Here is a 22,455-nt window from a genome sequence, read left to right as displayed (position 1 = left end):
TTCCTAGACCATCATTTACCTCCTCCTTTTTCCTCTTCACTTGTGTATTTATGTGCTTCTTGCTCTCAATATAGTCAGTTCTTATTTCATTTGAACCCCTGTCCTGTATCCACTCTAGCCACTTTTTCCTCATTTCCTCCACTGCTCTCTTAACCTTTTCATCCCACCATGCTGTTCTTTTCTTATTTGTTGTTACTCTTGGCACATCACGCACTGCTTTAGCATTCCTAAGTATGCAATCCCTATATGCATTCCACAGGCTGTCCAGATCCATTTCATTCCGATTCACGGATTCTGACTCCCTTATTTTGGTCTGGTATTCATCTGCCATTTCCTTGATCCTCAGCTTCTCAACTTTCAGTCTTTCTCCCTGACTGCTCCTCTATCCCGTGGTCCACCTCACTCGTGTCAGTTTGATCTTACAATACCACAATCATATGATCTGACAGACCTCCATATTGTCCTCTCACGGCTCTCATATCAGCAACCATTCCCAGCATCGACCTCTCTATGAGCACGTAATGAGTCAGGCTCCTTTCAACACAATCCCTGTTCCCTCTATACCATGTATATTTATGTTTGTCTTTGTGTTTGAAATATGAGTTACAAATGCACAACCTCCTTTCCTGACACATATCCTTCAGTCACTTCCCATCATTTTTTCCTGGTACTCCATTACAACCCGTTATGTCATCCCGAGGACCAGTGCCTGCTGTTCCATTCATATCGCCCATTATGATCACTATAGCTCCTTGGCATTTCCCCCAAAGCTTCATCCAGCTCATCCCAAAACCTGTCTTTGTCTTTCTCACTCCTGTCATCACATGGTGCATATGGAAGGGATTCAACTGGTTTATATTTTGCATTCATTTTGGAGAATTGGTGTTTTTGGAAAATCACATATCCATAAGATTGGGATTTTTACGGTAAAAGAGATCAAATATATTTTTACAGTATTTCAAGCAATTTTGTTTATATTTGCTTTCTTTTTATAGGTACTACTGCAGCAAAAAGGTATGAAGAAAGGTAATTCTCCACCAAAACCTTTCTCCAGGATACAACCTGTAGCTTCAGAGAACAAAAATAGAGAGACTTTGGTCCACATTCACATGTACAACCAGAACCAAGCACTAAAGCAAAAAGGTAACCGGGGTGTATTGCGCATTAAGGAACGTCTCCCAGAGAAGTGGCAGACTAACCCACAGGAAAATCAACTTGTGGCCCAGGAAGGTGACCAAGGAGGAACTGTGGATACAGGCCAAAGCTCTGGGGATGTTGCAGTATATCAGTTGCAGGACACTAATGAGCCTGGGAGCAGCAGTACTAGCAACAGTAGCAGTCAGACAGTAATCCCAGAGACAAGTAAGCTGAGTTGTTCTGAATGTGGGTGTTCTGGTGTACATGCAGTTCCTAGTACTTCAGGTGACAACTCTTTTAGCAATGTGCCACATAAACCAGAATCCAGGGTACCATCTCCTATAGACAGATTATCTCCTGTTGTTCCATATGAAACAGATAGTGTAAATAGATTTAAGTCAGATATTGAATCAGAAAGTAAGTTTACAAGTAAATCAGAAAATAGGGTTGAAGATACTTTAGAGCCTGAGTCAAAGCCATCTGAAGTCAAAATAGTACAAGATGCAGATTTGAAAGCAGAGACAAAACAGTTGAAAGATGACATACAGATTCCTGTTGTATCAAGCAGTACTTTAAGCCCAGGCTCTGATGTCAGGGCAAAGAAGCCAAAAGCAATAGCTGGTAGAGTTACAGCATGCGCAGGAGGAGTGACTGCTGAAAGAGTGGATGGCAAAAGAAAAACAAGATCAAACATTCCCAGTACTCATGGTGCAGAAATTGAGAATGAGGAGCAGAATCCTATTGCCTCAAACAATAATAATGAGTGGAAAGGCCAAGACAAGGCAGGGACAAGTGCCAAAGGCAGACAGAGTTTAGTAAGCACACCCTTGGACTCTGCTAATCGTGTCTTGAAATCTGTTAATCGAGGTGCTGCAGAAACTATCAGTCGTTCCTCTTCCAAGATGATTACACCTAAGCGTAAGCGGACTTCAGAAATTGAAAGTGAGTCTTCCAATGAACCAGTTCCAAAATCTGCTAGAGTCCATACACGCTCTCATACATGGAGTCACAAATCAATGATCACAAGAAGCCAAGAAAAGACTCACAAGACTCCTTCCAGAGCACCAATTGTCCCCAAAAAATGAGTTGGAGTTGATTTATCAGGTTTGAGTGTTTTTAGTATGGGTGGTTTGTGCAAAAGATATAGTGGGTATATTATTTTTAGCTCATGGCTGACTAAACTAAACATAACTGATCTCATCAGACTACTGTGTGAGTTTATACAACTGTGAGGTGCTAAAATTATTGCCTGTTGTAACTACAGTAATTATTAACAAGGCATCATATGTAAATGCTGCTTGTAAATAGGATTTTTCCTTTTATACTGAGGTATGACAGGAGGGTTTGTAGTGGTTCAAGTTACTATTATTTCTATGCAGGTTTTGAGTCAAATTGTTCGTATAGTATGTGAACATTTTATTTTGAACTGAGTAAAGTTTTGATGAGTTGTAAGGAGAGGTGTGCCTTTTGTTGCTGGGATGTGCAGGGAGCTGAATAATTGAATGTTTGAGAGGTAATAGTACAATTTACAGTTAAGTGTTGAGCATACTGGATTTGAAGGTTGATGATTTAGTGTGGTTTTCTGTATTGAAGTCAGTATTTTGTGAATTTTTCAGGAGATTTATTTTTGATACATACATTTTGAAGTATGAAAAAAAGAGTAAAAAAAATATATATATATATTTATATTTTTACTCTAATAGAAACTGTTCTGATTCTGTGAAGTACTGAAAATGTTAACTATCTTAAAAGTCAACACTTACTGTTCGGACATGTATCACCAGGTTGACTTTGTACTCTTCAAAGTTTTATTATATTTATTGCATGTTTTAACCTTTTAATTGTGTGCTATCATTGCCAGTGTTTTATTTTAGTCATCATCTTAATTGGTTGGGTCTTTAAATGCAGTAGCCTTGGTTAACCTGTTATTTCAAAGTTGGGTGTGTAATGAAATCCACTAATATTTTATGTGCTAATTAAGTTCATTCAGGTTATATTCTTCTTTCATGCATTGTTAATTGTATGTAGTTAATCAAAGGAGCTTACAGGGTACCAGGTGGAGCTAACCCAATTGAAATACAAAAAGGACAGTGTCTGGTGCAGTACACTAAAAGTTATGTAGTGTCACTAGACAGGGTGTAATGTATAAACTTATGCTTCAGTACTCATTTTGGCAAAGATAATGTGATTTCACAAACTGAGGTTTACTACAGTAAAATTCTACTTTTATGAAATGTCTTAAAAAAAAAAAAAAAAAAAAAAAAAAAAAAAGGTAAACTGAGGTCTATTTGTGTAAGACACTTTCAGTGAGACTCAAATATTCCAGTGGGATACTTCCTAGATTTAATCAGATTTTAGCTTCCACCACTTTAATTAATGATGTGGCATTTAGGTCTTTCATTGTCTTGTGTGATTTATGTCATTGTCATACCAGTTAGTTAATTTGATTAATGAAATGCAGGGAAGGTCCTTAACAAGAAATACCAGTAGATTTACTACTTGAAAGTGTTGTCCCAACAACAGCTAAAACAGGTGGCCATCAGAACCATCCTCACTTTTCACTATACTTCCAGGAAACAGCAAAATGTAGCCTCGAATCAGCTTTGTCATGACCATCCATTGTATGAGACTTCCCAGGAGGGAGCAAGGCATCAGTGATGCGATAATAATTTACAAATTTCTTGATTATGTATTTGTTGCCTTTCAGGGATGTGTAGTCATTCTTTGGTTTGCATAGGCACATCATGCACAGATTTCTTATAAGTAGTGACTCATAATGTGATCCCAATCCAGTTTGCCTGGATTTTTGACCAGCTGCGTTATGGCTTGGCTAGAAGCTCCTGTGATTTTAGTTTTTAATAATTTTTGCCTAATACAGCCATGACCCAGTATGCTGTGGGGTTATGTCAAGTGAAAACCTATCGCATGAACCCCATCTGGGGTTGGGGGAGAGTTTCATTCTTTAACCCCTTAAATGCGGCCGTGAACAGCCGACACCCCCCCCGTGTGGCGGGGTTGTATTGCTGTCTGAGTACCTGAGAGAAAATATTTGCCAAAAATCAGAGATTAACCCTAGAACATTAAAATTTTTATGGCATGTAGTACTTACATTCAGCTTTCTCCTGAGACAGGTGTTGAGCCTTCATGGACTACCCAAGGACTTGTGGAGACTTGCAAAGTTGGGTAACAAAGTCTTCACTTTCACACCTCCAGCAACCCGGTTTCCCCTCTACCACAGCCTCAATCTGTCACAGTACACTTTATACAACAATGTACAGGTAGTTTGGAATCCGTATTTGTACAATAAGCACTGAAAATAAGGCTACAATCAACGGAGCGTACGGCCGACATGCAGCGCGGCGGCAGTCTTCCTGTCACTGAACACACATTTCCCTTTTCACAGCTAAAAACACGTATACTACATTATTTTCCTTCATGGTACTTCCCAAAGGCTCGCATGGCACTATTACGGCCATAAAAATCACTGTCACTACCAGTATTGTGAAGCGGGAATGAGAAAGACCACCGCGGCGCGATTTTATTCTGCCTTACGCCAGGCACTTTATTCTCGCTCCTGTCGGCCGCTCGCACTTCATTTCTATCGCTCACTTTCACTCTCGTTGTCAGTTTAGTGCCTTATTCATCAGTGTCACTGTCATTAGTTATAAAAATAATATTTTCTACACACCAAACTGTCACTGTCATAACATAGAAGAGAAAAATATGCTTTCAACTTCTTACACTGGAGTGACTGCCACTCTCAATACTTATATTATTACTATGTACAATTATTTACACTGAAATCACTGTCACTGTCAGTGCTTTTACAACTACATACACTAATTTCCACTCAACAGACTGTCACTGTCAGTACTTACAAGAAAACTAAACACTAGTATCACTGTCACTCTCAGTATTATTTACAAGATTTTTACCCTTATTTTCAGTATCTACTCAGGCTGTGGTAGTCAAAGAAACACAAGTAAGCGCAGAGGGGAATTTGGCACTCTTTGCACTGCAAGGAGGTGCGCCTAAATGTTCTGTCTTGCCGGGTAGTGTGGCTGCACACATGACACCTCCTCCGTGCTTTTCCCCTCTTGGCAGTGCTAGGCAGTGGCTCCAGGCGGTGTCGCTAGTTCTGGCACTGTAGGCGGTCTGGAGGTGTGTGTGAGTGGCGCCTGGGACCTGATGGCAGTACCTGCCCAAAATGCTGAAGCAGCTGGTAGACACAAGTCTTAGAAAACCGCCTGAGAGAGTAGTAAGCTGGCTTCCTGTTCTTGATTTTATATAGGATGAAGGCGTTCAGCATGCACATATCAAGCAAGTGCAAGAACACCTTCCTGTACCAGCAACAGTTCCTCCTCAGGCAGTCAATCTCTCCCATCATCATATCTGACTTGTCCACCAGCCGCATAGTGACGTTGTAGTCAATTACAGCATCAGGCTTCATCACAGGATCGCCAGTCCTTCTGTCAATCTTCCCTGTGGCTTTCATTTCCCCCTTGTGAACTGTGGTGAGCACATTGACGATCCTCTTGTCATGCCACCTGATCGCCAGCATCTTGTCGGACTTCTTCAGGTGCACGTCTCCCCGCTTTGATCTTTCAGCCTCGGGGAAGGCAGGGTAGTGTGCCCTATTGCTCCTGACAGTGCCACAGGATCCGATGCCGTGCTCTGAAAGGTACTTGGCGAGTTTGGGAGCTGTATAATAATTGTCCATATACAGGACATGATTCCCGCCAAAGTACTTTTCCAGAAGCACTTTCACCACAGAACCAGAGAATCCAAGGGGGTCAGTCTTGTCCAAGTCCACATTGCTGGCGGTGTAGATAACGAAGTCTAGGATGAACCCCGTCTTGCAGTCGCGCAGCACACAAAACTTATTCCAAAGCGGTGGCGTTTGCTTGGAATATACTGCACGAACCAAAGACGGCCCCTGAACAAAACCAAGGACTCGTCGATCACTACTTTCTTGAAGGGCCGAAGGAACGTCATAAACTTGTCCTTGATCATGTTCAGGATTCCCCTCACTTTCCATAGGGGGTCAGTCCGGGAAGGCTAATCGTTGTTGGCAAAGTGAAGGTACATCATGAGTTGCCTGAAACGATCACGACTCATGTACTTGTTGAAGATGGGTGTGGGGCAAAGATCGTCAGCACTCCAGTACTCCTCGAGCTTGTGCTTCCAGTTATGTGGCATGAGAAGCATCAAGCTGATGAATACAAATAGTTCCCGGATCGTCACAGGAACCCATGCTGCCATCCGCGACGTGGATGGCGTTGCACCTTCACCTTGACAAACTGCAGCACATTGTCCTTCGTACCTGTTTGTCTCAGTACAAATCTGCTCCATGACTTCGTTATCCAGGAAGGCCAACAGGTAGTCCAAACATTCACCACCCTCAGGGACAGGGACGTCAGCCTGGATCCCACACCCAGTGGCATCAAAGGGCAGATCCTCTGGCACAAAATCAGAGCCCTCAGACCACACGAAGGCATCCAGAGTGCCCTGCCTAGGCTGGGAGGGGGTGGGGGCGGCGGGGGGTGAGGCAGGCCGTGTGGCAGTGGGTGAGGCAGGCCGTGTGGCAGTGGGTGAGGCAGGCTGTGTGGTAGTGGGTGAGCTAGGTCGTGTCTGTGTGGTGGTGGTGGTGGTGGTGGTGGGGAGATTAGGAGAAGGTTCAAGGTCACTCGCAGTAGCCTGAGTGGTGAGTTGCCTAGTGCGGGAAACCTTACCACTAATTCTAGCACTAGGAGACACTTTCCTACTCAAGCCAGCACAAACACGGGGTCTATGAAAACCTCTACGAAAACCAGACTGCCTACTTCCCTTCCGAGGTGGTGAAGGAGACTCCGAAGACTCAGGAGAAGGCACAGCAGACGAAGATGACGAGAAAATGGGGCTGGGAGTGCGAGGCGGTATGGCAGCGGCGTGACCTGGGGTAGGGGACAATGGCCGGTCAGAGGAGAACAATGGCTGGGAACCGGGGTCACCACTTCACTTCCTCTTGGCCCCGTTACCATACACCACTCCCTTTTGCACTGGAGCCTTGCATAATGAGGTGCTAGGCACAGGAATTGTCTCTTCCTGCACCTCAGACTCAGCACTCGATAGAATGTCTGATTCGGCAAGGCTTGATAACACTCCAACGTCACTACCGTAATCCATAGAAGCTTTCAATAATTCTATGCCTATAGCCGACTCACTCAGGCCCTTGGCACTTCCTAGTAAGGGTTTGGACGGGGTAGAGGTCACAAAACCCTTTTTTTGGAGGGCTGGAAGGCACTGACTCAGAAGAGTCAGTGTCACCTTCAAAGACTGTGGTAAACTGACGCTAAACAGGGGCAAACCACGCGAGAAAAAGGTAGTGTGACAACTGGGGAAACAAGCGTTTCCAATTAGCATAAAGTGCTTGCGAGAGGAAGGCGCAGATTGACATGTCTGAGCTGTCCGCACGCTGCCATATAGCACGACGAGGGGGGCCGGGCAGCGGTGCATAGGTGGGTAAAAAAAAATGATACTTGGCAACAACGGAGGTCAGTGGTACAAAGGTCAAGTGTGCTAATAGTAGCTAAAGGGTGGCGGTACTGATAGACAATACCAGCTGGAGCCTGCTTGCCCGCAGTTATTCAAAATTTACTAGAATCGCAAACGCGACGATCCGCCGTTATGTCCTTTTCACTGAGCGTCGCAAACGCGACGATCCGCGTTTAAAGGGTTAACAAACAAAAAACGTTCTCTTCACATAATATCGCATACTGCACTAATTAATCATAGGCTTAAGATTATGAGACATTAAAAGAATAGTTAAAGGCATTTGTGGTAGGTGGGGGCACTCACCATCCACTCGCTTGATGAAGTGTTGCTCTCGGGTGTCTGCCCTTTCCTCTCCTCCCTCCATTCCTTCTTTCCTCTTCTGTCTTCTTTTACTTCATTCTTTTCTTGTCCTTTTGCCTGTGGGTGACTTTACACTCCCTCTTTTGTCTTTCTTCATTCTTTCTGCCTATGGGTGACTCTACACTGAGTGGCAAGCCGAATGGTTTCCTGTACACCAGGAAATCATTTACTACGCTGGGTGATAACCATTTAACCAAATTATGGCACCTGGTGGTTTAGTGTGTAATTATGGCACTCCAGTCAGATTGAGTCGTGAAGATTTATATCCAAGGGGTGGTTGGGGTTATTGTTCACGTAGTGCCACTCAGGGATGAGTGAGGCTGGTCACGCTCATCTTAAATGTTGGGACCAACTTGCCTAGCCCCGGGCTCCTACACCCTCAAGGGGCAACATAGGATTAGATGATGGATGGATGTGAAATATTGTTTGTAACACCAGGTGAAAGAAAAATGTGCTATACACTTCATGGCTGAAGGAACCAGAGTTGGTACAAGGGAAAAGTGTTGTACAGTGTTTAACCCTCCAGTTTAACAAGTCAACCAAACAGCACCTCTCTAATAACATGCTTTCTGTAATGAAGGCGAATATTGTGACAGTGTTTAGTTTTGTAAACTTACATTTTTAATATTTGTTCATAAAGTAATCATTCATCCATCTATCCATCATCTTAACCTGTGTCGCACCATGAGGAGGGTAGGAGCCCGAGGCTAAGCACTTTGGTCCTGACACTGAAGGTGACCAGCCTCACTCATCCCTGAGTGGCATTATGTGAGCAACAAACCCCAACCACCCCTTGGATATGAACCTGCACCAGCTCAATCCACTTGAAGCACCTTAAATATCCACTAAACCACCAGGCACCATAATTTGGTTATATGGATTCCACTTAGCATAGTAAATAGTTTCATGGTGTACAGGAAACCATTTGGCTTGTCACTCAGTGTAGAGTCACCTGTAGACAGAAGAAAGAGGAAAGAATGTCATAAGAGGAAGGAAGAGTGGAAAGGGCAACCACCTAAGAGCAGCACTGCATCGAGTGAGTGGATGATGGGCGCCCCCACCTACCAAGTACTCTCTACTAAATAAATATTTTTGCACATACTCTACTGTATCGTCACAAATAGTGATGGAGTGTTTTACATGATCATGATTGCATGAAACCTTTGCTACGAGAAAAAACATCAACCTAAGGCAACATTTAACGAAGTGATTGCTACCAGGCTTGATGCATATGTACAGCTATGAGCAAAATATCAATTTTTGCAATCAGCCGGGTCTATGGCAGATGTTACATAGGCTGTTTGTCATACCTTTATGAATTTCATTAGATAGAATGCAGAATACTTTGTTGTCTGGTGAGGAATAAGAAATATGGAAAACAGTGCCCAATGCTGAGAGAAAATTGTCAGCTAACTTAAGCTCATGACTGTAGTGATCATGATCGCATGAAAGCTTTGCTACAAGGAAAAACATCAATCTAAGACAACATTTAATGAAGTGTGTGCTATTAGGCTTGATGCATATGTACAGCTATGAGCAAAATATCAATTTTTGCAATCAGCTGGATCTATGGCAGATGTTACATAAGCTTGTGACTGTAGATACTGTAATCAAGCTTGGCAGGTTGCCCTTCCTCGCATCCTTCCATGCACACTGCTACCCAGTCCACTGCTCCACTGACTGCTGAACACACATCTATGTAACATCATCATCACTTAAGTTAGGACTTCAGTGAAATATATAAGGATGGGTGGGTGTTTTAAGTATGATATTTTCGATGGCACTGTGATGCTGAAATGGCTGGCTTCTGTCTGACTGACTCCCTTGCTCATTTGTCCAATAGTTTCACTGACCAGTGCAGACTGCAGTACCTGTGACCCAGCCATTAACCACACACAGACACCCTGGCATTACAATGTAGAGAATGTGCATACATGCATACTCTCAACACAACTCACTCACCTGATGGTTTCACTGACCGTCACACGTACTGCAGCATCAATGACCATACACTCGCACAACCTCGCATTCCTGTGTAGAGAAAGTGCATACCTATACATGAGCATTGTCCAAGGCTCAGGTAAGACTAGGAAAGAGCTCACCACTTGGGGTAGGAAATGCACAGTACAGTGATACAGGCATGGGAGGCACCACGTACATGTGGGATTGTTGTATGCAACCACCGCAGTTATCATAAGAGCATATTCTGCAATCATTAACCCAAAACTGGGTATAACTTGTACTTTATTGTTCTATCAGTCTCGGACCAAAATGTCCAATACCAAATTGTGACTATATTTTGATGTTTATGACAGTTTATTACCAGTATTTAAGCAGTATAACTGAAAACCAGCAAAATGAAAACATTTGTGGTAAGATTATAAAAATACCTGTGTATGCTATAATTGAAGAGGGGCAGGAGAGAAGTGAGAGGAGGAGCAACATAACCATAATGTCAGTGAAAGACCCATATTGCCTCTTCCAAGGTTATTCAGTTTAATTTTTCCTTTAGAAGTGGCATAAGAGAAATAGATGAGAAAGGAAAATAAAAAATAGAGAGGGAGTAATGTCACAGGAGGAAAGAGGAGAGGAATTGAAATGACAGAAGAGATAGAGGTTGAAGGAAGGAGAGAGGAAAAGGATAACAGTACTGCCATCAGCTTGGCTGAAGCAACAGAGGTTAAGCCTTAAGCCGTGTATAATGTTCGTTTTTGGATGGGAAGGAGACCGTGAAATCCTTTATAGAAATGATAGTACCATTTACTCAATGCCAGTATTTGATTTTGCTGTGTGTGATAGTGGGTGCATAAGAGTTGTAGTGGTATTAGTGGTAGGCTGTGAAATAATGTTGATTTCATGTGTACTGTGTGTTGGGGCAAACATGAAGAGATTGTCAGGTGTGAAAGGATTGATCTTGCTGGAGAGTCTCTTGAGTGTGTGGAATATTGTTATTTGGGGGACATATTATGTGCTGGAGGTGGGGCTGGTGCTAACTCTGGCTAGGGTAAGGAGTGGTTGTAGGAAGTTCAGGGAGCTGTTGCCGTGAACATTGAGAGAGCTCTCCTTCCATGTTAAGGGATCTTTGCATCATGTGTTAGGAATGTAATGCTATATGGTAGTGAGACCTGGACAGTAAAAAGAGAGGATATTCATAGGCTGAAACATACAATTATGACAGTGGTTAGATGGATGGAGAGGCAGAGTTGAAAAGATTAATAAGAAAGAGAGAAGAAGAGAGTGGATATGGAATTTGAGTGTAAAGTGGATAAGAAAATGTTTCAGAAAGGTAAAGTGAGTTAGACAGGGTGATAAAGAAGTAAGTTGGAGTGAAAGATTAAAATAGTATATTGCTAATGAAGAAGAGAGAAAAAGTGAGCAGATGGAGAGAACACTGTAAGGAATTGTTGAACCTAAACATAGAGAATGAAAATAATGCAAGTACAGTAAACCCTCTATAATTCGGATTAAATAGGGGGAACCCTATGGTATGTCGAATTATCCAAAAATCCGAATTATTGGAGCTCGTGCTTGCCTCTATCCCCAGATCACACCCACGCTGTACTGTACAGTACAGCTTACTCGATGTAGTGCTGCTCTCGGGTGTCTGCCCTTTCCTCTCCATCCTTCTTTCCTTCCATTCTCTTTTGTCTGTCTTTCCTTCATTCTTTCCTTGTCCTTCTGCCTACGGGTGACTTTACACTCCCTCTTCTGTCTTTCGTTCCTTCATTCTTTCCACTTCCTTCAGCCTGTGGGTGACTCTACACTGAGTGACAAGCCAAATGGTTTCCTGTGCACCAGGAAACCATTTACTATGCTGGGTGGTAACCATATAACCAAATTTTCGCACCTGGTGGTTTAGTGGGTAAGTATTGTGCTCCAATCGGATTGAGCCGATGAAGGTTTATATCCAAGGGGTGGTTGGGGCTGATTGCTCATGTAGTACCACTCAGGGATGAGTGAGGCTGGTCACTCTCATCTTAAATGCCGGGACCAACTGCCTAGCCCCGGGCACTTACGCTCCTCATGGGGCAATGTACGATTGGATGATGGATGGACTACACTTATCACTACAAAAACTGTTCACGTCCACTTATCGCTGGAACCCTTTTCGGATTTGCCTTGCTTAATTTGAATTTCTATCCGAATTATAATTATTTGTTTGGTGGTCAAAAAAGATCCAAATTAACCGATTTCCAAATTATTCGGGTTCGAATTAGAGAGTGTTTACTGTATACGTGGCTGGGGGGAGGAGGGAGGTGAGAAGAGAGGAAGGAATCAGTAGAATGGAAGTAGTGCAAGCACTGAAGAAAGTAAAAATGGGGGAAGCCTTAGGAATTGATGGTGTGTGTGGTGAAATGATGGAAGCATGGGAGAGAGATGGTAGTAGAATGGATGTGGAATATGCACAGATTGGCCTTGGAGGAAGGTAGAGTCCTGGAGGATTGGAAGTCGGGTATACTTATTCCCCTGTATAATAGAAAGGGGGAAAAAGAAATGTGTAGTAATCATAGGGACACTTGTCTTTGTAGGGTAATAGGGAAAGTATATGGTAGGTTACTTATTGACAGTTACGGATATAACAGGAATTAGTTGGAGATCAACAGGGAGGTTTTAGGGTGGGACGAGGTTGTGCAGATCAGATATTTATTCTTAGGTCTTTGGTGGAGAAATTTCTAGAGAAGGGAAAGAAGTATTTGGCGTTATGGATTTGGAGAAAGCATATAACAGGGTGGATAGACAAGAAATGTGGAAAGTGTTAAGGGTATTTGAAGTAAATGGGAAGTTGAATGCTAAGAAGATTATGTATGAGGGTGCTAAAGCTGCACTGCGTGTGGATATTGAACTGAGGGAACTTTTCTGACTGAATGTTGGATTGAGACTGGTGTGTGTCATGTCTCCATGGTTGTTCATTCTGTATATGGGTGGGATTATGAAAGTGATACAAGGTATGGCAGTGAATGTTTGAGCAACCCTAATAAGAGAGAGCAGTGTTTGGAAACGCCCTGTACTGTTTGCAGATGATACTGTATTGTTAAGTGAAGACGAAGGGGAACTGCAAGGTTTGGTGAATGAGTTTGGGAGGATGTGTAAGAAACGGAACCTAAAGGTGAGTGTAAAGAAGAGGATAGTTATGGTTTTTGAGAGAAGTGAAGTCATTGAATGTAGTGAGGCTGGATGAGGAAATGGAAAATGAGTACATTTAAGTACTTGGGTAGTGTGATGAGGAAATCCCTGTCCACACGAGCGGGCAATGCCCGCGGGCACAAGTGAGCAGTTTGCCTGTTGACGGGCTCACCGCTTGTGCCCGTGGGCAAATGCGTAAATACCCACGGGCAATTTACGCATTTGCCCGCGGGCACAAGCAGTGAGCCCGTCAACAGGCAAACTGCTCGCTTGTAATGCCCGCTCGTGTGGACAGGGCTTAAGGATGGAAGTTTAGAAGGTGATTTGCTTGTTAGGGTACAACGGGGGGGAAAAGGTTACTGGTTCGTTGAAAGCAGTGATAAAAAATGGGAAAGCGAGCATGGAAGTAAAAAGTCTATGCATTACTATTGTGATACCAACTGTAACGTATGGAAGTAAAGCTTGGACCTTGTTGGAAGGACAAGTCAAGAGAGAGAGCAGTGGAAATGAGGTATTTAAGTGGAGTTACATGGAGAGGCAGACTGACAAATGAGGAAGTGAAGGAGTGCTGCGGTGTGGATGTGGTGATAGAAATCTTTAGGAGAAATACATTGAGGTGGTTTGGCCATATGGAGAGCGAGATACTAGCAGTGTGCGATTGAGGTGGAGGAAGGGGGAGGCCAAGGATGAGGTGGAGGGATGGAGTGGAGATGTATATGCGAGGGGGGGGTGTGAGGTAGGAGCAAGGCAGTGAAATGGCATTGGACAAAGCGACATGGAGACGATTTATTTGTGGCCACCCCTTACGGGATTGAGGTATCTGGCAATAGATGGATGGATGTGTAAACCCCTGTCCACACGAGCGGGCAAACCCGCTCGTGTGGACAGGGCTTAATACGTCCGTGAATGCTAGGCCTAGGGGATCTAGGACTGCGACTGAAGAGTTGAAGGGATATGAAATATACTAGTATTGTTGATGAGATGTAGATTGAGATGGTATGGGCATTCAGTGAGGATGGAGGATGAGAGTTGGGTGTGGAAGGTAAGAAGTGAATGTTTGGGGTAGGATTGCAAGAGGCAGATCAAAAAAGACCTGGGATGAGGTCATGCGGTGTGACCTCAGGTTTAAGGGATTGAATAGGGAGGCCGCTAGGGATTGAGCAGTGTGGATGGCCACCATTAGGTAACCAAGGCCAATGCATACAAGAATGTTGTGGCCCTTATAAATATGAAGACTCACATGCTGTCGTCTGTTTTACCTCTAAAGAATAAGGTATTTTACATACAGTACCGTCCCCTACAACACACAAATTGTCCCTAACATTTGTCCTATTTTAAGTTTCCCCAAGTAATAATAAAAGAATTTGTAGAAATAATTTTATCTTAGCCTTAAATCCAAAGTCGTCCCTTTGACATCACCCCTCGACAACCACTTTCGTTACCAAATTTCTATAAAAATTCATTGTGAAATGCTAGATTACTCATTCTATGTCCACAGCCAGATAAAATGAACCCCCCCCCCCCTCCCCCAATAAATTCATTGTGAAATGCTAGAATACTCGTTCTGTCCACAGCCAGATAAAATGAAAAATCCCCCCCCCCCCCTCTCATACACACACAGTTGGCTCCCACAAACTTGTTTAGGTCACATAACAATGAAATGGCTCAAGTAGCCTAAACCTCCCAAAACAAACTATTTATCTTGCAGAAAATATTAAAAGTCTTACTGCATTTTCATAAACAAGCTGGCAGAGCACCTTGCCTCACAGTTGATGGGCGATTTTCTCCCACATGGGTGATTCATATCATGGATACATGAAAAATCATTGTATAGAATAGTCATAACTGCATTATATATATATATATATATACACACACACACACACACACACACGGTATATCATCATCATCAGCCGTTTGAATATCCACTGCAGGACCGGCCTATCCTGACCGAAGTCGAGATGATACAGCCAATGTATCTCTACTAAGTGGCTTAGGCTGTCAGGTAGAGATTGTATGTAGGGTGAGAAGTGCTTGTAAATGTAATTGTAGTGTTGTAGTGGCTTTGGATGTGCATGTTGTCTGTGAACCAAGTGTAATCGGGCCGGGCAAGCCGACTGGGTGCAAGCATACTTTAGTAAGCGACACTGGTTCAACCACAGCACCCCTTGTGTCCGCCAATGCAGTACATGGTCGGGTGAACACTCCCAAAGTTTATTACCCTGACGGGGTGCGAACCCTGGTTCACCAGTGTACGAAACACACACTACCACTGTACCACAGAGGCTCCATATATATATATATATATATATATAATAAAATACAGCAATGCTTTGGTTATCTAACATAACGGCCATTGGTCTGTCCGGATACGGACGAAATCCGGATGCGGAGCAATACCCTACCAACCTAAACCCTACATAAATGTACAGTAACCCTCCTAATTGTGGCTGTGTTCTTCGGTCTTTCAGTTATTTAAACAAAAACACATGGGAATATCCATTATAATACTAGACCCTAAGAAAACTGCAAAAACAAAAATCCACAAATGATTTTTTTTTTTTTTTTTTTTTTTTTTTTTAAATAGTAGTAGAGTACCTACAACCCAGTGAACGGCAGACAGGCGTCGTAACCTGCTAGCCTCTAGTTGGTGTACAGTAAACCTGTATGTTCTGGTGGCTAATGTAATCACAAGTGGTGGCCATATCAATACCAAAATATTGATACTTCGGATACTGTTTATCTACAAGTATTGATACTGATGGCTAGGTATCGATTCTGTGAGTACTGTAAATGATATCCAGTTCAATCCTGAACCGTCTTTGAATATAATTGGGGTTTCATTATTACAGCTCTTGTAAAATCAGCTTCCAAGAGATTAGGTGTGCTAAGCCAACTCCATACCCTCTTTACCCCAGCAGTTTTATTTCTCTCCTGTGTACCGTACAACTCTCATGTGTGGGGAGGTTTCCCACATACAGCTCTTCTCAATAGGGTGGAGTCAAAGGCTTTTTGTCTCATTAACTCTCCTCTTCTTACTAGCTCCCTTCAGCCTCTGTTTCATTGCCACACTGTTGCATTTTATCACTCTTCTACTGCAACTTCAATGGCCACTGCTCCTCTGAACTGTCTGCTTGCATCCCTCCACCTCTACGATGGGCACGTAGCACTCGTCTAGCAATAAACTAATTCTGTTTCTGTCCAGCTCTCTAATGCAAGAGTTCACCGTTACTTCTAGTCCATCATTTATGCAACAGGTCAACTCTGGAACTGTCTCCCTCTATCTGTATTTCCTGCTTCCTATGATCTCCAGTCTTTCAAACGCAGTGTGTCCAGGCATCTCGAAATGAACAGGTCTTGAATTTTGCTCATTTTTGTATTGTTTTTTCTTGGAAGAAATGGTTTGTGGGCTCCTGGCCTTTGGTTCTTTCTACCTTGCATTAAAAAAAAAAAAAAAAGTATTTTCAACCATACTACTGTATTTCATTGAGATGTGATGATTTTAAGTTTTATTAGTGTACTGAGTGGCAGTTTTGGTGCTCACATTTCCCTAAAATATTGGCCATATAATTACTTTAACCCAGACTATGCCCGTTGAGTAATTTTATTAAATTTTTATGTAGTTCATCAGACTGAAAAGGTATTAATTACGAAACTACGTAGCTATCGGTATCAGTTCGATACCATTGATACTGGCCATCAGAGTACTTGGTGTTGTATCTAGATTTAATCACTGATATCGCCCATCACTAGTAATCACTTAACAAATGTCAGAAAACTCCTCCTCCTCCAACTGTTGGAACTGGGAAACCGAGTGGGGACGTGTGGTAACCGCCATTAAACACAGTGATGCCATGTCTCTACTGGACTGCCATTTCTGCTCAGCTTGTAGGTTACGTTCCTTTACCAGCATGCAGCTTGGCTCGAGGAGGAGGCCAGGCAACTTTAACCCGTACCATCCCAGGCATTTTTGCAATTTTATACCCACCCAATCCCGGACCAAAAACTGAAAAAAATTTTATTGCATAAAACGATCCAAAAAGGCATATAAATCAAGGAAAAGCAAAAAAAAGGAGAAATAAGAGCAGGATGGCTGTCCGTCGTGTTTGCAGCCCAGTTTCCCAAGCCGTGAGCAACGTTTTCCTACCCAGCTGGGCAGGATGAGAGAGAACTGGGGAGGAAAATGGGGGATTCCCCTTTCTTAGTGTCCTCCACTGGCTCATATTCCTCCCCAGAATAGTCATCCAGGTCTTTTTCTTCTGAAGAACCACTAAATGAAGAGACAGAAGGGTCCATGTGACAATTTCAACAGCCTCCTAGCCCAATTTCATTCATTCATTCATTGCCAGACGCCATGTAACCCAAACGGGGTGGCCAAGGGCTTAGAGTTAATTGTTTTACAGGAAGAGGCACTAATCCTCCACCAACCCCACTTGACACGTAGGAAGAACGTTATGCCAACAGCATCTGGTGTTCCCAGGCGGTCACCCATCCAAGTACTAACCAGACCCAACGTTGCTTAACTTCGCTGATCGGACGGGAAGCGGTGTACTCAACGTGGTACAGCCGTATGATTTTCGCGACATCCTGTCGCTATGACAGACAGTGGCACACTGATGTTACCCACCCATGCAGAAACAAACTCAGCACTACAACTGCTTGGACACAGTGTTACCAATACATTAAGCTACTCCTTAGCAAAAAATTAGCTAGATTAAAGCAGTTTGAGACATGCTACAGCGCTTGAATTTTGCTGTCGGCACCATCACGTTGCTGGGATTAATCGAGACATTTTGTACTGTTGGCACCATGCCAACGGCGGGATTGTACGGGTTAAAGTATAGGGATGCATTTTTGAGCCTTGGGTTTCCCCCCTAACCAAGGCCTAAACCCCCCCAAATTAGTCCAAAAACAAGTTTCCAGCTAACCGAAACCCCGAAGTAGCATTATAACAAGCTAAACTAAACTTAAAAGCTAAATCAGTTTATAACTCAAACCCAAAAATAAAATCTAAAAATAAAAAATGTTTGAAAAAAATCAAACTTAGTAAAGTGTACCCCAAAATGACAATGTTCACTCCATCTATGACTCGCTTAAACCCAAAAATAAAATCTAAAAATCATCAAAAATATCTAGAAAAAATCAGAGTTAGTAAACTGTACCCCAAAATGACAATGTTCACCCCATCTGTGACTAAAACACATTTTATAAATCAACCTAAACAAAATTTAAGTCTAAAATATCATTCAAATCAGTTGTAAGCAAACAAAACCCATCATTATGCTGGGGTTTGGCCATCATTTGGTGGGGTAGGGTGGTATTTCTACCCACATCACTATGCCAGGTTATTGTATCTCGGGGTCGGCCTGTGTGTCTGTGTGTATATATATATATATATATATATATATGTGTGTGTGTGTGTGTGTGTGTGTGTTCACATTGTTACTTAATGTGAGGGGAATTTGCAGTTTCTTTCCAGGACACATTGGCAGTGGAGATGATGAATTCATGAAACTATATTTTAAAGCTTAATATCAACAAAATAACACCTTTGTCAGCCACTTGTGCATGTAATTAAGACATCCCCAGGTTGGCAAAAATCTGCGTTAGGGTTAGTGGCTGAAAAGGTGTATTTTGGTCCAAGAAACAAGAAAGACAACAGTTTGACATATCTGAACCGTTTTGAGGCTCCCATGACATATAAGTCCCATGACCTTGGCAGCGGGCCACTTGTACCTGTAACAGACATTCCCAAGGTGGTGGATTAAATATGTGGTTCATTGTATTTTGGCCTAATAAATAATTTTTTAAATAATAACACATACCAGCATGTACTCCCCGTGTTTAGATAGGTCGTGTGACCTTGGCAGCCGTGCTCAGCTGTGATGTTACCACTAAACACTTTTTTAAACTGTTGCATTCTGGTTCACTTTGCTGAGTCTTATCATTTATACTGCTTTATATTATACATATTAATATAAATTGGTTACTATAACTGTTCAGCCACATTAAATACTTGTTGAAACAGTGGTACAAGATCATGCCTACAGTGTAGGTTTACTAGGGGCCTCGTGGCCACAGGCAGGAGAGCAGCAGTTTCCACCTTTCAATTTTGGATGTTAACAGTCCTTCTGAATCACCCAAAATGGCAGGAGTATCAAAATATAGATATATGACGTTGACGCTGCACTGTCGCATCACCCAAGAGTTGTTTACCTCACCCATCATCAGCAGAAGCATATTTTCATTCTAAGCATCTTGAAAGTGTACTTACCCAAGAGTGCAGCGAGTAAGCTACTAGGTATGGGTTGTGATGGATTTTGAAACTAAAGAGTTAGTTATTCCAGTTATGTAAGTGTGGAATTTTACTGTAGTTCAGTAACTCCAGTTTGGTCATGAATCATGAAGGTAAATCTTTAGTTTTCCAAGAGTACTTTAAAGATGTCTTACCCTTTTATTTCATGTTCATACTTTATTTAAAGTGGAATTGCAGAAAAATTCATAAAGAAGTAGATTTAATTTGTAATTGTTGTGATACTTGGGTAAATTCAAAATAAAAAAATTTAGGGAATGCTTCTGGTAATGGGAGTGTTAACATATATCAAATATGTGCTTTAATTAGTGTAAAGCACTATAACAGACTTATGTATTCCATTACTTCTGCAGAGTTACATCTGTAATCAAACTGATATAAATACAAGTTCTCATTGTTTGTCCCGAGAAAACCTGATGAAGACTTTACTTAACATTTAAGTACCCCCCCCCACCCCCTTTTTTTTTTTTTTAGTCTGTACACCTAGTTTATCAGGAGCATGTTGTATAAAAACCTGAAAGACAAAAGTGTTTGAAAGTAATACCAGTTTAATGTCAAGTTTATTTTAAAGTATGGAACAGCAGCTGTACAAAAAAATTTATTTGTGCCTTATTTTGTGTATGGCTTACTTGTCATCCGTTTTCATTCTTAGAACCCATCATTGTTATCTTAAGTAGGTAATCAAGTACAGTGAACAATATCTGGTGTAAGTTCAGGATAATTGTGATGTATTATGTTGAGGATATGTATTGATTACCAGTAATTTAAAATTCAGGAGAAAATTCTTGGTTAAAAGTTTTAATCACATGTAAATATGTATTGCAGTTGTGTACAAATGTATATAGTATACAGTAACTACCATCACATTTTATTACAAAATTCTCCTTATTGGACAGGTAACACAAGTACAGCATTATCAAAACTCACCCAAAACAAAGTTTCTTTCTACCCCGAAGTCGAACTTCATCCAAACGTTTGATAACTTCCTCAGCATTTTTACCTCCAGCTGTCTTATAAACTGATAAAATGTGAGTCATAAATGTTTCAGTGTTTGGGTGGGTGCTGAGAACTGCTCTCTCCAGTACATATAGATCCACTGCTTTATCTTCTGCTCGCTCATCAGTGGAACTCAAACCAAAATCAATGAGAATTATATCTGAGGTTTCATATGGAGAGATTAGAAGCATATTAGAGGTGGTAAGATCTCCATGAATGATATTATGAGCATGCATCTTTGCAAGAATATTGCCAATATTGTTAGCTAAGTTGAGCATAGAAGGAGAGTCCATTGCAGTGTTCTGAGTGACTGCTTCATAAATGTAGTTTCTGACTGTTATGCTGTTATTTATGTTCTCAAGTATGATCTCATTTTTGTCAAAGTTAACATCAAACACTGCAGGAGTTTTTATGCCAAATGTACGGCATCTTGTCAAAGCTCGGGCCTCTGCCTTCATTCGTTCCCGCGTGATGTGTGCATCCAAATCTGGATGGCGATATTGCTTTGGAAACCTGTGTTTGATGATAACTGAATGTCCTAGCCAGTCTGCTTTGTAAACACGGCCCTCTGCTCCCTGGGTTAACAACTGTCGTTCCACCTGGGGGGAAAATGAGAGAGTACAGTACAGCACCTCAATTATACAATTTGTATTCTGTGCATACTATTTACAGCTCAAGGAATTACATGATACCCCTAGAGTGGATGCTTTTAAGTTTGACAGATTCACAGCACATTATCTCAGTTATACAATTTGTATTCTCTGCACACCATTTACAGCTCAAGGAATTACATGATACCCCTAGAATGGATGCTTTTAAGTTTGATGAAAAATAACGTATATCACCCTTGAAAGATAGGCAGGACACTTCAGATTTTATCCAATTGCGTATTTCATAAAAATTCCTTTCATTGCTAGGATTCCTCTTGGCTAAACAAAATTGTTTGGGATAGGGGCATCAGACTTTCACTTATTCGATGTAGTGATATCTGAAGGTAGCTCAGCACTGAGTGACAAGCTGGCATGCTTAAAGATATTTAAATTACACTGGGTAGTAACAGTGAAACCTCGGAATATCCATGTGGTCTACTGACTTAAGATGCTCCAGTCAGATGTGGCTTGGGTCAATATTCAGGGGTGGTTGGGGATTATTGCTCATGTAATGCCTCTCATGCAAGCAGTTTGTTAATCTTGCCTTCATTGTTTAGACTTTTTAAAAGCCTAGCCTTCGATGGTAGGTGGGGACACCCATCATCCACTCACTCAGTGTAGTGCTGCTTTCAGGTATTTGCCCTTTTCTCTCTTCCTTCTTTCCTTCCTTCCTCTTCTGGCTTTATTTCCTTCATTCTTTCCTCTTCCTTCTGCCTATGGGCGACTCTACACTGAGTGTAAGCCAAATGGTTTCCAGTACACCAGGAAACCATTTACAGGTACTATGCTAGGTGGTAACCATATAACCAAATTATGGCACCTGGTGGTTTAGGAGTAATTAAGGTGCTCCTGTTAGACTGAGCCTGTGCAGGTTTATATCCAAGGGACAGGTGGGGTTTATTGCTCGTGAAATGCCATTCAAGTAGGTGTGAGGTTGGTCACTCTCATCTTAAATATCAGGACCAACTTGCCTAGCCCCAGGCTCCTTTGCTCCTGATGGGGCAACATAGAATTAGATGAGGATGGATGGATGGAAAAGTCTAGCATTGACCCTCTATGCTGCTTCTGTTGAGGCTCTAATACTAAAAGCTTGGATGATGGATGGATATCTATTAAACATAAATACAGTATACATAAAAGTACCAGAGGAAGGGTTACTCAGAATTGTTTCCGATGCCTCTGACTTCTACGAGTTCTGTCAGTTCATCAAAATCTGTGTTAGCCTACATAAAATACCCATGTACACCAGCAGCAGCAAAGGGATTAAAAGGTTCCATTCTGATATCTAAATATGCATATAAAATTTGAGTTTTACAGTACAGTGCTTCAAATAGCCTTTGG

General features: G+C 42.1%; 2 protein-coding genes and 1 non-coding gene across 3 annotated transcripts in view; 1 reads left to right on the top strand and 2 right to left on the bottom strand.

The window, feature by feature from the left end:
• The window catches only part of Pp2C1 (protein phosphatase 2C), a 43,466-nt gene extending 39,700 nt beyond the window's left edge, over nt 1–3,766 (top strand). The window contains exon 5 of the mRNA XM_080277582.1: nt 996–3,766. Within this exon, the coding sequence (XP_080133708.1) occupies nt 996–2,222 (1,227 nt within the window). The 3' untranslated portion in view covers nt 2,223–3,766. The remainder of the gene's footprint in view (nt 1–995) is intronic.
• A 13,844-nt stretch (nt 3,767–17,610) lies between these two features.
• On the bottom strand, nt 17,611–17,729 carry LOC145406557 (5S ribosomal RNA). Its single transcript, XR_013898578.1, has one exon. It is a non-coding gene; the product is annotated as a 5S ribosomal RNA (ribosomal RNA).
• Nucleotides 17,730–19,982: 2,253 nt separating this feature from the next.
• The window catches only part of Tcs5 (TP53 regulating kinase), a 33,632-nt gene continuing 31,159 nt past the window's right edge, over nt 19,983–22,455 (bottom strand). Inside the window, exon 2 of the mRNA XM_080277455.1 lies at nt 19,983–21,063. Within this exon, the coding sequence (XP_080133581.1) occupies nt 20,392–21,063 (672 nt within the window). The 3' untranslated portion in view covers nt 19,983–20,391. The remainder of the gene's footprint in view (nt 21,064–22,455) is intronic.

The sequence above is a fragment of the Coenobita brevimanus genome, chromosome 70, assembly GCF_032717465.1.
Source record: "Coenobita brevimanus isolate Jiangsu-jjx chromosome 70, ASM3271746v2, whole genome shotgun sequence".
Classification (NCBI taxonomy): domain Eukaryota; kingdom Metazoa; phylum Arthropoda; class Malacostraca; order Decapoda; family Coenobitidae; genus Coenobita; species Coenobita brevimanus.
The sequence above is the reverse complement of the archived record's forward strand: the minus strand, read 5'-3'. Positions and strand labels throughout refer to the sequence as shown.